The 13,919-nt window shown below is 39.7% G+C and overlaps 1 protein-coding gene across 1 annotated transcript in view; it reads right to left on the reverse strand.

The window, feature by feature from the left end:
* The window catches only part of cdh13 (cadherin 13, H-cadherin (heart)), a 344,376-nt gene that overhangs the window by 213,409 nt on the left and 117,048 nt on the right, over positions 1-13,919 (reverse strand). The window contains exon 4 of the mRNA XM_044193744.1: positions 3,533-3,646. Within this exon, the coding sequence (XP_044049679.1) occupies positions 3,533-3,646 (114 nt within the window). The remainder of the gene's footprint in view (positions 1-3,532; positions 3,647-13,919) is intronic.

A 13,919-nucleotide genomic window follows, 5' to 3' on the forward strand; every position in this document is an offset into this window, starting at 1 on the left:
GTGTTCTAAGCATTATGTAATGACACACAATTCACGATCTGCTACATAAATAATACGCTGTGTCACATCATCCACAGGGGTCGAGCTGGACAAGAAAAATGCTTCATCAGTGATAAAACAATGAATAAATCCTCACAATAAAGTAGCATGCTTTGGAAAATATGTCATGCAGAATATAGCTCTGGTCTAAAATTCATCTATAATTTGGCACGATATCTGAAAACATGCAGAACTGAGACTCACACCTTTTGCAGTAATGGGAGCAGTAATGTCACAGCTTTCAATGTCTACTGAGAGTCCTAATGACAGCAGGGCTGATAAAACTTCAGCAAAGAATTAAATTGGGTGTCAAACAGAGGTGCTATACAATTATATTTCCCTTGTCAGACTTTAATAAGGTAAACTGAGAGTAAGAGGTCTGTCTCCAGTGGGAACTTTTGTTTTCATCCACTAACGCAGCTTTTTGTACCTGTCTTAAATATGTGGTCCCTAACAAACTGAAAGTGTGAACATGAAAGTTCTTCATTTAATCTGTTCATTTAATTCTGCTGTTTGTTGTATTAAATATACCAGATATTTATAACCAGATATTATAACAAAATGTTTTGCAAAAATTATTTTAGATAAAAAGATGACAAAGATGCTTTGTTTTTGTCAAGATTTTTTTTATGGCCTATAATACTAGAATATTATTTAACTGAGAAGGTGATAAAGTAACTACAGGCAACAACCATGTTATGTGCAGAAACTCACACACATCTACTTTATAAAAAGAAATTCATCTTGAGAAGAAATGAAGACCAAGACTTCATGCAAGCCAATCATCAGATGCAGTACCTCAGGAAATATATGCTTCTGCTTTTAGTCATTTGCAATGCCTTTCTTGAAGTTGTACTTGGATGTTTGAGCTGAGAATAAAATATTGAAACCTATGCCTGAGTTCTTCATGATATTCAGAGCACAGGATCTGACTTCACGTTTCTGACCAGGGCCTCATTTCTCAATAATGATTGCTCTTAGATGTAAAAAGTCTTCCTATAAATTCTAAGTGTGATCCTATGAGAGTTCATTTTTGAAAGCAGCACATTGAGATTTTTTGGGTGTAGCTGTCTCTCCTTCAACATGGCCACCTATGCCCATACCCTATAAAAAAAGGAAACACTTTATGTACAGTAGTAAAGCAGCTAAAATAATTGTGAAAGCAAGACATCAAGTATTAAGTATGTATTTCACATATATGGACAATTGGTAATCATTTGCATAGTGCAACTGTTGTTGGGCCCTGCAAATACTCATTGAAAGGCCTCTTATACATCTAAATTATATGTACATACTGACACGTTTACAGCTTGTGTAGAGTCTACAGATAACTGTTACCTCATTTAATGCCCACAGTTTGGGTGTTTTATGTTATTGGATGCTAACTGTAACTGATTTTGCTTCTGAACGAATTAATTGCTCTTACGCAAAAAAGAATTACTAACCTCAGATTTACAACTGTTGATTGTTATTATCTTATGACATCAACATTATTCATCACTCGTGCCCATAAGGTTTAGGCCAATTTTGTCAAGTCATCTTGCCTATCCAGAAATACACAGAATCTGAGTAAGTGCCCAACCGAAAACATCGTCATCAGGAAATTTAATTTTAAATGTAATTCAGTCTGGTTTTACCACTACATCTGCTGCCACTCTAGTGTTGAGTAAATGACATCATTTCAGCTCTTGACATAAACAACATGTTGCTCTATTTGTGGACATTAAAACCTCAACTTGGTAAAAGCTCCACTCAGATGGAAAAAAAAATGCAGCAGGATCTGAAATTGGATTGCTTAATTGACTGATTGTGAAGTAATGTCTAATGTCTAAGAGGAAAATACATTACACAATATTGAATGCTATAAAGTAAATCAGTTGTGCAGGTGACACTGAGGTCCACATTGCTGCATCCTGAATCCCAACAACATGCACTGAAGGAGATGAAAACAAGCCAAGATGAGCAGCAGCAGCAATGTCAAATCTCTGTCTATGTGTGACAAATAAAAAGCCCATCTCTTGCCCTTGTATTAAGTGGCCAATAATGGAAGCACTATGTTTTAGTCATCTCAGTAAAATAATGCTTAAATGTCCAGGCAACAAACAAAATATTTCACTATGCAGTGACCTCAGTAGGTATTCACTCTATGATCAAGTGATTTTTTCAGGCATAAATTGAACACTGTCCTTATTTAACTTAAGAAATCATTAAATAAAGCAATAAAGCTTCTCTTTTCAGCAAGCAAAACCATTACAACATTGTTCCTACTTACATCCACACTAATAACTATAACTAATAACTATCTGAAAATAATTTTCACCTAGAATTTCCAGTATTGTGAAGATGTGAGATTCACATCAGAATATGTTTCTGAAAGAAAAGGCAATTGCTCATTGAAAAAATATACACTCATCATTATCATCATCATCATCATCAGCAAGTTACTGCTGTGCTTCCATGAAAAGTAAAGTATCTTCTACATAGATAAGTCCCTGGTCATTGTGTGTTAGCCCACAGCAGCAGTCAGAAGAAACAATATGTTAAACAGCTGCAGGCACTGAACTTTTTGTTCAAGCAGGAGCAAAGCAGATCTTTTGACTGAGTCACATAAGTTATAAATGGCTACAGGTTAATGGAGTTTGACAGAAACTCAGCCTCAGCATGTGATGGAAATTTCCCTGTGTTTTCTATGTTAGTCTGACACAATATGAACTCTCAGGTAATTTTAGGTTTAAGCTGACATGTTTAGTGTTGGCCCTTTCAGAGTTTGCATCTTATCATGATAACTGCATGGTGTCAAAGAGATATAAGCTCAACTGAAATCCCACTCAGCCAAAACTCATTTCAGTAAAATGATTATAACCTTGTCAGAATACATATGATGGGCTATAATAGGAAAGAATTGCTTCCTATATTTGAAATATATTGTATTTTTGTAAAACAGTCAATGCAAAAAGACTTTTAAACACTAGATCAATGAAATAAAAAATGATTCGGTGAAGGCAAAGACCTTTCTAAAGCATCTAGTTCCATAGTGGTTGGCAATGACTTTAGGGACCCATTTGATGCTTGTCTTTGACTTGATGCAAAATCATAATCACAGAACCACCACCGCTTATCTTTTCACATTCTTATATTCCTGTATATGGCTACAGTTACCATCTTTATATTTCCCTTCAATTGTCTATGAAGCTATATAACAGGTTAGGAAGCACACCATACCCCCTCTTTTTGGGGGGGCTAAATAAGTCTGTTGTGAAAATGTATTAAAAAATGACCAAACTGTCACTGAACATAAAAAAAAAAAAAAACATTTGCACATATCGAATCATTGGTCGTGTACCTTCAGCACTTTACTGGGGTGAGCATTTCAAATGCAAAACACCAAAGTCAGTTTTTTTTTTTTTTTTTTTTCATGAAATAGTACCAAGTCTTGGATAATGTTGGGAAATTAAGCACACCTGAGTTTATTATAGGACCGTGTGTTTCTTACCCTGCCAATAATCCTGGGGAAGGGAGCTCTCTGGTTCTCAGTTATGATCATAGGAGGGACCAGCAGGGATCTCTTAGATCTGTATGGCAGCATCTGGCCAAGACCCAGGATATCCTAAAACACAAAGAAGAGAAACCATATTGTTAAACTTTGAAATAACAATTTATATTTTATGTTGTGCCTAGTCACATCGTAGAGCGTTCCCCCGTGTGGTCAAGAATGCATTTTGAAAAATGTTTAAACAAGCTACTCTTAGAGTGATTCCCAATTTTGATGGCAGGGTGGTATGTACTATATAACAAGGAATGCAAAGAGGCTGAGCGCCTGCAGCTGGTAGGCAGAACCACATGCTTTACATGTTAGGAGAGGAGAAGAGAGGAGAGGAGATTCTCTGGGCAAACATGAAATAACTGTTTTGCTGTTTTCACTGCAATTTAATCAGATTTTTATATTCTTTATTCAGCCCATATGTTAGGACAGGAGAGAGAAGTAGAAAAAACAAAGCATTACAGCAAGAGCAACAAAGACAATAACAGATGGTAAAAATGAAGAAATGAGAGATGACAAGGTTTTGACGAAGCAATTGTGTTACTCATGCAGAAGGAGCCAATCTGAAATGTTATTTTTGCTCTTGAGAACACAATAGCATAATTTAATTTCATCTTCCACCCTCCTGCCGTTGTAAACAGATGTGGTTGTTCCTGTATAATATAGTAAGAGATTTTATCCTCTCTTCTTAACGTCGAGATCACTGATACAATTAGGCCCCCTCTGCTTAGATGTTGATGAAAATAATGTATGTCACTGACAATATGAACATGAAGCTGGGATCCTGGCTGCTAACATGGAGGTGATGACCTACAGGGGAGAAAAGTCTGCTGACTGTCTGCACATCTGGACACGAGCCGAGAAGAGACAACAAATACACACATACACACACACACACACACACAAATGCTCTGCCATACCCACACAAATATGTCCACAAAACATGCTTATGCTTTATTAGACAAATGTATTATAATTAATAATAGAAATAAAACATTATTGGACATTAACTGTGTACAATTCTGTGTGATATCATGATAAGTTTTTAGTGCTGGAAGGTCCAAACTATTCGATACAATTTATTTAAATTAAAATTATTTAACATAAATTTCAATACAATGGATTTACATTTTGCCTTTCATCCTGTATGTTTTGTTTCTTTGCTCTCAGATTGGCTCTGTTTATGTCTTTCAAGACCTACTACCCAGTGATACAATTAAGCAGTGCAGCACTGTTCAGTGATGCATCCTGATCTCCCAAAATAATCATAAGGCAGGTCAGAGGGAAAGACATTACCTGCATAAAAAGCTAATCTGCCACCTGCTTCAAAAAGAAGGCAACCCAAGGACAATACCATAACAGGTCTGTGAGATTCACTTTCTCAGCCCAAAAGCTAAAGAGACTTTTATCTGCTAGCTTCCATAGTTTAAGCATAATTTTGTTGGGTAAAGTTTTTCTTAGATGGCAATCATACTGCAAGGATGAAGGGTAAGTTGCTGTTCAAGCTAATGATAATAAGTCATTTCTACAATACAGAGACTATAGCAGGTAATACAGTGGGAGAAGCTAGGGTGTGTAATATGTGTCATCAGTGATAAGCCCCTGTTGCTTTTCTTCTATTGTTTATACTGCAATTGAAAAACAGTTAATAGTAAAAATATTGTTTCACTGGTTTACAGTCTCAGCAGAGAACTCCTCACTGATACCATGAGGTTTCTTGTAGAGTCGCCATCGTTCACCCAAAGCAAGAGTACTATTTTTGCCATTTTTCGGCCACCCTTGGTTCTGGAAATAAAAGTCCCATTCATTTTTTCCATAGACAATGTTACGTGACTCACAGTTAGAGCACTTCTACGACTTGGATCAACATGAAACTCTCCCAGGTTTAATCATCAGTACAAAAGATCAAGACCTGCATTAGAAAATATCTGGTTCTTTGATAAAAAGTCGGAGGTACAAGCTTGTGTACATAGAAACTTCGAGGGAGATGTTAACTACGACTACCTTCAAATTCTGTGATGTGCACTGCTAACGGGTGGAAGCTAAAGATAATGGTGTTAGAAAACTGGAAAAACATAATCTGCAGCTTAAATCAATTTACTTTTAAATCCTTCAGTTCAATTTCAGGTGAATTCAACAACTATGGCACTGTGTTTTGTTCTCAACTGTGTCAACAAAGCGTTTTGAATTTGCTACCGCCCTGATTCGCACCTCGGACTGGCTTCTTCTCCATGCCAATGGCAGCCGAGGCTCATGGGTACTGTGTAGTATTAAGACCCGTGCCAAAATGACAGACAAAACATGATTTGTCAGAAACTAAGTGTGTGGCCATAACATAAACCTATAGGGCCGTTACATTACCCAGGAGAGTCCTATGTTTCTGTGTTAAGTAACGTTAAGGATTTCATTTAAAGAACTGAAATGAGAATACAGAATGGGGAAAAAACACTTTCAGAACCAGCGCCCCTACCCACTTTGCAACTCTGTTAGGAGAACTTGTTATCATACAGCCAATCAAATCTTTGCATGAAGCAGTAATGTCAGGGTTCTATCATAGGTAGATGGTCGCACAGACTAACAGCCAGACAGCAACCTGCTACACAACACAAGAGCCACAGACTTTGATTGAACAACAATCCACATTAGCTTTCCTGCTAAAGTCTCCTCCTTATCTAACAAAAAAAATGGACACGCATCTTGTGTTGTGTTGGTTTGCTGAACTAATGACCAAATCAACATCCACAAGGAAAGCGCATTTCTAACTTCAGTTCGCAGGCGAGTTAGCTAATTAAGGTTTAGCTGAGCTTAAAAACGTAACTGCAAATGTAATTTCAGTCTGTTCAGATGCTAATGTGGTCCTTACCCTTCATTACCACTGCTAACAACACAATGTCTGCCCATGGCTTGTATACTACAGTTGTCAGTGAGAGTTTGTTTATTTTATCTCTCTTTTCCCTGCCAGGGCTCAGCCTGCTAGCTGCTGTCAATCAAACACAGACATCGACATGCCTGTCATTATTGTTGACAGCAAAAAAGGGATGACTAAATGTGATTTTACTTGGACTTTAACAATTCTTAACACTAATCTGATCTACCCCATGCAACCACAGTCCATTGTCCATACAAAGGCAGTCAGTGCTTAAATGTTGAGCAAAATGACAGAACAATGACAGTGAAAGAAACAACACAGCAACAAGCCCAGTTGTTGAGCCCTGGTTAAAATGACAACACAGTTTCAATATGAAAGGGAAAATACCGACCTGAGGTTTTTGTGGTTTAATTTGCAATGCAAATAGTCTCTTTTGTCCTTCATCTTTTGTAGCCTACTTTACAACACTTTATTGACAGTGTGTACTGCACACAGATATGGCTGTGTGTGTGTGTGTGTGTGTGTGCATGCAGGGAACTATTTGCATGTTTACTGTTCACACTGCTGTTCTTGGCTGACAGGGACTCTGGCACCACTCTCACCCCTGTCAGAATGACAGAAAGAGAGCAGGTAAGAGGGAAAAACTGAGCCATTTGTTTACAGCACAGTGCCGACACTGAGACAGAGAGGGCAACGCCAAACACTCTCACACCCACAAGCCGCCTCGCCACTCCACCCCTCCCAGCTACAAAGGTCAAAGAGAACACAATGAAACAGTAATCATAAACACAACCGGACCAGAACAACAAAGACACACTGAGCAGTCTCTGAAATGGCCACTCTTATCAAACCCACTGGGGGATGACCCTCCAAATGTCAAAGACAGAAATCTAAAACTGGACCTGAAGCGGTTAAACAGAGCACTGCACAAAAATGAGAGAGATTACATGACCTATTTTGTGTCTAAAGAGCACAGTCAGTGGTGTGTGTAGGCTATATGTATGTGACCGGTTCACAAGCAAGTTGATGGACTTTTAAGCACTGCCTGTAAAAATCCAGCCTTAATCTGAGGCCCAGGGATGAGCGCATCAATCCCATCATGCACAGGTCTCAGCTGTGTGATATTTGTAAAGGAGTGGAAGAAGAGCTGGGAAGCAAGCAGGCACCATGAGGTAATTTTAGTGGCTGGATGTGGGACTGGTGACAGGAGTTAGGGCTAAGATAGATCATGCTGTCAAATCCACATCTTCACTGAGCTGAGATACAGTGGATATGGAGAGGGAGTAGTGGTGCTTTAAAACCTATCAATGTTCTACGGGTGGATCAGGATGGCGAGACGCACTGACAAACGCATGCAGCTGGATATAGACGTTTGTCCTGCTCGTCGAGGATAACTCACCACAGGGTATTCTGGAAAAGTCAAATCAGGTATATTTATATAGCACATTTCATATGACAGCGTAGAGTCAATGTGCTTCAAAATATAAGCAAGCAAGAAAAATAGGCAACAATCATGCATGACAAAAACGTACAAGATAACAACATATAAGATAAGAAGGTATTACATATATGGAAACATATAAGATAAAAACAAGATAAAATGGCATTACAATAAATGGAATAAGATAAGTAGGTGTTATCATTATTATTAAAAAAGGAATAACCATGATAAAAATACTGACTATGATAAAAAAAACTACCCATTAGCCACACACTTTAAACCTAACTAAAAGCCATTTATAGCTTTAAAAACAATAAGAAGTATTTTAAAATCAATTCTTTGTTTTACTGGGAGCCAGTGAAGAGAAGTTAAAATAGGAGTGATGTGTTCAAACATTTTGGTTTTAGTTAAAACTCTGGCTACCTCATTCTGAATAAGCTAGAATATAATTAACACCTGCTTTGTCAGTCCAGCAAAAAGTGCATTACAATAATTAAGTCAAATGGAAATAAAAGCATGAAGCAGCTTTTCAGAATCTGATTGTGACAGGAAGCATCTAACTTTAGATATATTTCTAAGATAATAAAAGGCAGTCTTGGAGATATTATATATGTGCTTCTGGAAGTTAAGATCAGCATCTAAAATCACAACCAAGTTTTTGGCATGCTCACAAGGTTAAACCAACAGAGGGACCTACTAAAATAATCTCTGTTTTGTCCTCATTTAGTTGTAAAAAGCTTTTGGCCATCCAATACTTCATATCAGCAATGCACTGGATGAGGTCATTCACTGGACTAAGGTAGTTGGCAGAAACAGATGAGTGATATGAAATGTTGTATTGCTGAATGATGGACGCAAGTGGGAGAATAGACAAGTTAAATAGCAGTGGACCAAGAATTGACCCTTGTGGGACTCTATATGAATCAGAATCAGAAATACTTTATTGATCCCCGAGGGGAAACTCTTTACTGCGGCAACAGGCAGCATGCACGTTGGCGCATGCACACTAGAAGACGGAATGCCAACTTCATTTGATTCAAAGTTGCCAGTAGATACAGATAAAGATCTTCCAGTAAGATAAGATGAAAGCCAGTTCAGAACTGTGTCTCTCAGGCCTAAACAGTGTTCAATGTGCTGAAGAAGAATTATATGGTCAACAGTACTGAAGGCAGCAGTGAAGTAAAGAAGTATGAGAATAGAAACCTTCTGGTTGTCTGAGCTAATTTTAAGTTAACTGACAAGTCTGACCAGGGCAGTTTGTCTGCGTTTGGGTCCTCTCCCTGTTTCCCGGCTTGACACTTAAACGTGACAGTACCCAGTCTGTGGACCGGCCAACTCCTGCTCAGGGTCTCCAGTTGGCAGCCTGGCCATCTCCAGTTCCTGCGTTGCGACCATCTCCTGTCCCAGTTGGGCTGCAACCTCCTGTTCCTGAACCTCCGGTTGGGCCTCAACAGCCCTCTGATCTCCCTGAGTTGCAGCAGTTCCCTGAACTCTCTGTGCACATCCCTGAATCCCCTGAGCTGCAGCCATGTCCTGCCTCTGCTGGATTGTAGTAGCCACGTCCTGCCTCTGCTGGATTGCAGCAGCCACATCCTGCCTGTGCTGGATCGCAGCAACCACGTCTTGCTCCGGTTGGGCCGCAACCATCCCTTACTTTGGTTGGGCTGCAACCATCTCCAGTTCCAGTTGGGCTGCAACCTCCTAAACACCTCCAGTCCTGCTGCCCTGTCACCGGCCTCCAGTCCTGCTGCCCTGTAGCTGTCTTCCTGTCTTGGCCTCCAAAGGGGTTTCGTCTTTGCTACTGGCATCCCGCCAGACCTCCAGAGGCCTTCTGTCCTCGCTGCTGGCATCCTGTTCGATCTCCAGAGGGGTTTTGCCTTCATTGTTGCTCCGTATGTCTGATCATCATCCCAGACCTGCCCAGCCCTTCAGCCCTGCCTCCTGGTCGCCCCCCTGACCCGCTCTGCTCTTCTGTCCTGCTCTCGGGCTGTCAACCTGAGGTTTCCTGTCCCGCACCTGTCCAGCCCCCGGGCCCTCCGCCTGAGGTTCTCAACTCTGCTTCTGTCCTGCCCCCGACCCGTACGCCTGAGGTCTTCCACCCACCCTTTCCATATTCCTCCAAGGTGCTTTTGTTTTACCAGAAATTAGTTTTTATAGGCGCAATTACATCCATAATTTGTTTCACAGAAAAGTTAGGAACAAGGAAGACAAATTAAACCAAGTACATGTTTGGTCATCCAAGCAACACTGAACAAAATACAAAAGTGATCTGAAATCCCAACATCTAGCATGCACTTTGGGGTTATATCAAGGCCTTTAGAAATAACCAGGTCAAGAGTGTGACCCTGATTATGAGTAGTACCAGCAGTGTGCTGTATGAACTCAATGGTTGATAACCATGGTCGACAAACATCAACAAAAGCTAACCAAATTCAGATAAAAAAGCCTTTTTTAAGCCTTGGAGGGCAGTAAACTGTGAGCACTAGACAGGGATATACAGATCTTTACCAGAGCTAAATACTCATAAGTAGAGTAAGAACCAAATGAGACGTTTTTACATTTACATTTACGTGTTACATATATTTATGATAAAATATCATGTAACACCACCACCCTTCTTGTTAGGCCTGGTACAGTATGAAAATTAAAAATTAGATGATTAGATGGTGATGCTTCAGTTCTTTGCTACAGTTTCATCAAGCCAAGTCTCAGTAAGGAGAATACAATGCATATGTGATGAATAGTGTTCTTACAGCTTGGTGACACTGTAAAAGAAAGAAGCCATGAATCTTTAATGTGTCCTGTTGTTGGGCCTCGCCTCGCCTCACCACGTGTGAGAGACAAAGACAGGCCTACCTTGAAAAGCTGAAGCCTTCACTAAGAGGCTCGACTGAGAAACACAGGACAGACAGTAGAACAGCGTCATGTCCCTACAGCCATTAACTCACACCCAGGTGTAAGACTAACACGAGATCCGATGGAAGCCAACGCGAGATCTCAGTTGAATCTAAACACCAGACTCCTATTGGATGAGATGCGCAGTTGTGACAATATCACATCTATAAAACCTAGCGCCACACACCACACTGCTCATCATCTTATCCACTGTAACCCCTGTTGGAGATAGATTGTATAACTGTGTGTTATTTCATCTAAGCTTCATTGTTGTGAATTGTGCTTTGCTTATTTTGGAGAGCAACGGACCCCTGTGTCTTAACTGCTGTGTGTTTTCCTTTTGTGTTAGCACGTTCCATTTTGTATCAGTACCACACCATTGGGCTGTTTAACTGTGTTAGCTTTAGCCACTGTGGAAGCTAATATCTGTGTATCAGCTATTGTGCTTTTCCACAGCTTTTCAGATCCCTTGTGCCTTACTCTGTGTGCTTTCTTTCTCTTTCCTCCCCACTAACCCACACGCATTTGCACGTACATTTACGCTTACACACACATCTTATATGCCCAGATAGCGTGACAGCATAGCAAGCTAAGCTGCCCGCTATCTTGAGGACAATTAGAACTTGTTCTCCTTTTCAGCTCTGTCCGTTTGTTACACACATTCGCACCTGGAAGCTGCCCAGTACAACCACAGTCCGATCTGATGGCCACTGAGCAGCTCCACTGGAGCGGTTGGGGTTAAGGGCCTTTGCTCAAGGGCACCTCAGTGGTGGTAATGAGGGAGGGGCAAGCGCTGCTTTTTCACTTTCCCCACCCAGATTTATCCTGCCGGTGTGGGGATTGAACCAACGACCTCCCCGTCACAAGCTTGCTTCTCATGCATATATACTGTGCTACACTATGTGTGTATGCTTGTGTGTGTGTCCCTGCATGTGTGAGGGAGAGAAAGATGGAGCCTTTGTCATTGTCATCTGAGCTCAGAGTTACTGTGGCACTAAAGTCATGTCCTTGTCCATTCTGCCATTTTCACTCTCAATGCTATATTGAGAAGTGTCATTACTCATTTCTGACAATGTGCTGGAGACCTGCTGAGAAATGGATAATATCAAGGCCAGCATTGTATGTCAATGTGGAATTAACTCTTGGATATGCAGCCAGGACAGGCAATCAGTCAGTTCTCCTTATATACGGTTAAGCTCACTTATGTTAGTGTCAGCAGAATGTATACGTAGAAAACTGAATTTAAACACCTCACCTGGTAATACGTCCCTCAATGTGGGTGTTGACAGCACAATGTTTCACATTTTGTTAAAGTATAATCAACAAAGCATAAACACTTTTCATCTTAGTCAAGCGGAATATAGCGAGACACTAATGACTAATGCTTATTTCAAATATTCAATTAGCTGAATTAATTAATACTATTCCAAAGTATGTGTGTGTGCAATCTCACCTGCAGATAGTGGTGTAGAGTGTGTACTGACAATAATCCAGACATAACGGTTTCAAAACAAGCTCATCATAAAATGAAGCCATTCAAACCTCCCTGTATTAGACATAAATTTAACCTAATTGTACAAATATTGTGCACAATAAATGTTTGGTCCTATAAATTGTCTTCATATTGCATGGTTCATGTGTTAGAGCACATTGCAGTATTGTATGCAATGTTATCGTGCAAATCATGTCATGTTCAAATTCACTACAGCAACTATGAAAACCATCAGTGTTCTTACGGGAAACATGTACATCTAATATGCCAGTTTGTGTGAATTCGGCAAAAAAAAGTCTTGTTTGAATCTTGACCACCATACTTTGAGTTTATCGGTCCCTAGCATGCCAGAGGGGCATTTAATCTGTATTTATAAACTCATTTTTCATCCCACAGGAATAAAATATTAACTGTTTTGATTATCAATAAACATTTCCCGTTTCTTCTTCTTGAAACCCATTTCTAAAATAATGCCTTTGTTATCCTCTGCTGACCTGAAAAAGTCATCCATGTGATGATCCATGTTTCCCTTGACTTCCGTCACAGTCAGACTTTTCTCTCATCTGCAGCTGGTACAGCACCCAAAAGGGAGGCTTTTAACTGAATCTAAGGGATCGGAGTATCATTTTAATTATCTAATTTTAGCTTCTCCACTTTAGTTGTCACCTAATTTTAGGATTTATTCCAAAGTTTTAACAATACGAGTTACATCCCTGACCTTTAAGACTCCTATAAGCCAAATTGGAGCCAGACCACCCAAAGCAAGACACTGTTCAAGGCTGAAAATGAACTCTGTTTGGCTGCTTGCATCCATCCTTATGAACAGTAAATATTTTGATGGAAGTGGAGCTAGACTATTATCCCCAGATAAGATGGGGATGAGGAGTATTAATTGATTGGCTGTGCCTGAGAATGGTTTGAAAATGATGATATCTGAAAAAAATTATCACCAGTTGAAAAATGATGGGCTTCTTGGTTATCCTCTTCAGTCATGATAATCAAAACAGCATTAAGCAGAAGGTCTTATCAAAATGCAGTTCAGATGCTCGTACCATTAATGCCAAATACCTTTTCATACGCTTCATGTTGTACTCCCTGATTGTAGTGTTTCACCTGATGTGACAAAGCATTTTTACAATTAGCACAGCTTTTTGGAATTGTGCACATCAATAATTTGAAGGTGAAAGTTTGTTTTGCAGCTCTTGTAAATTAACATGACGTTAAGCCCTTTGGTTTCCTCTCCAGTACTCACTCCCACGCATAAAAGCAGATATATTAAACTATTTCAGCAAAAGATGGAGGGTTAGGAGTAACCAATGTAAAAAAAGACAGACAATAGACAAAGGCAGTAAACAGAATTAACAAATGACAGCTACAGAACAAGCTAAGGAGAGATAGTGTGAGTGGGATGGAGACAGAGAGACGAAGATTATTTGTGTTGTGTTGTATAATGTGAGATGTTGTGCTGCGGTTGCAAGATGTCACATCTTAGTCATCCCCAGAAAGCTCATTGAACATTGAAAGCTTGGTTAGAGAAAATCTATTTGCCTTTGCAGGATGAGGATTTTGCTCAGGATGCAATATTACATTTTATTCAGTGTGCTAAAATGGATGAAACATAACAAAAGGCAAAATAAATAGG

Source organism: Siniperca chuatsi, linkage group LG4 (genome assembly GCF_020085105.1).
Source record: "Siniperca chuatsi isolate FFG_IHB_CAS linkage group LG4, ASM2008510v1, whole genome shotgun sequence".
Taxonomy (NCBI): Eukaryota; Metazoa; Chordata; class Actinopteri; order Centrarchiformes; family Sinipercidae; genus Siniperca; species Siniperca chuatsi.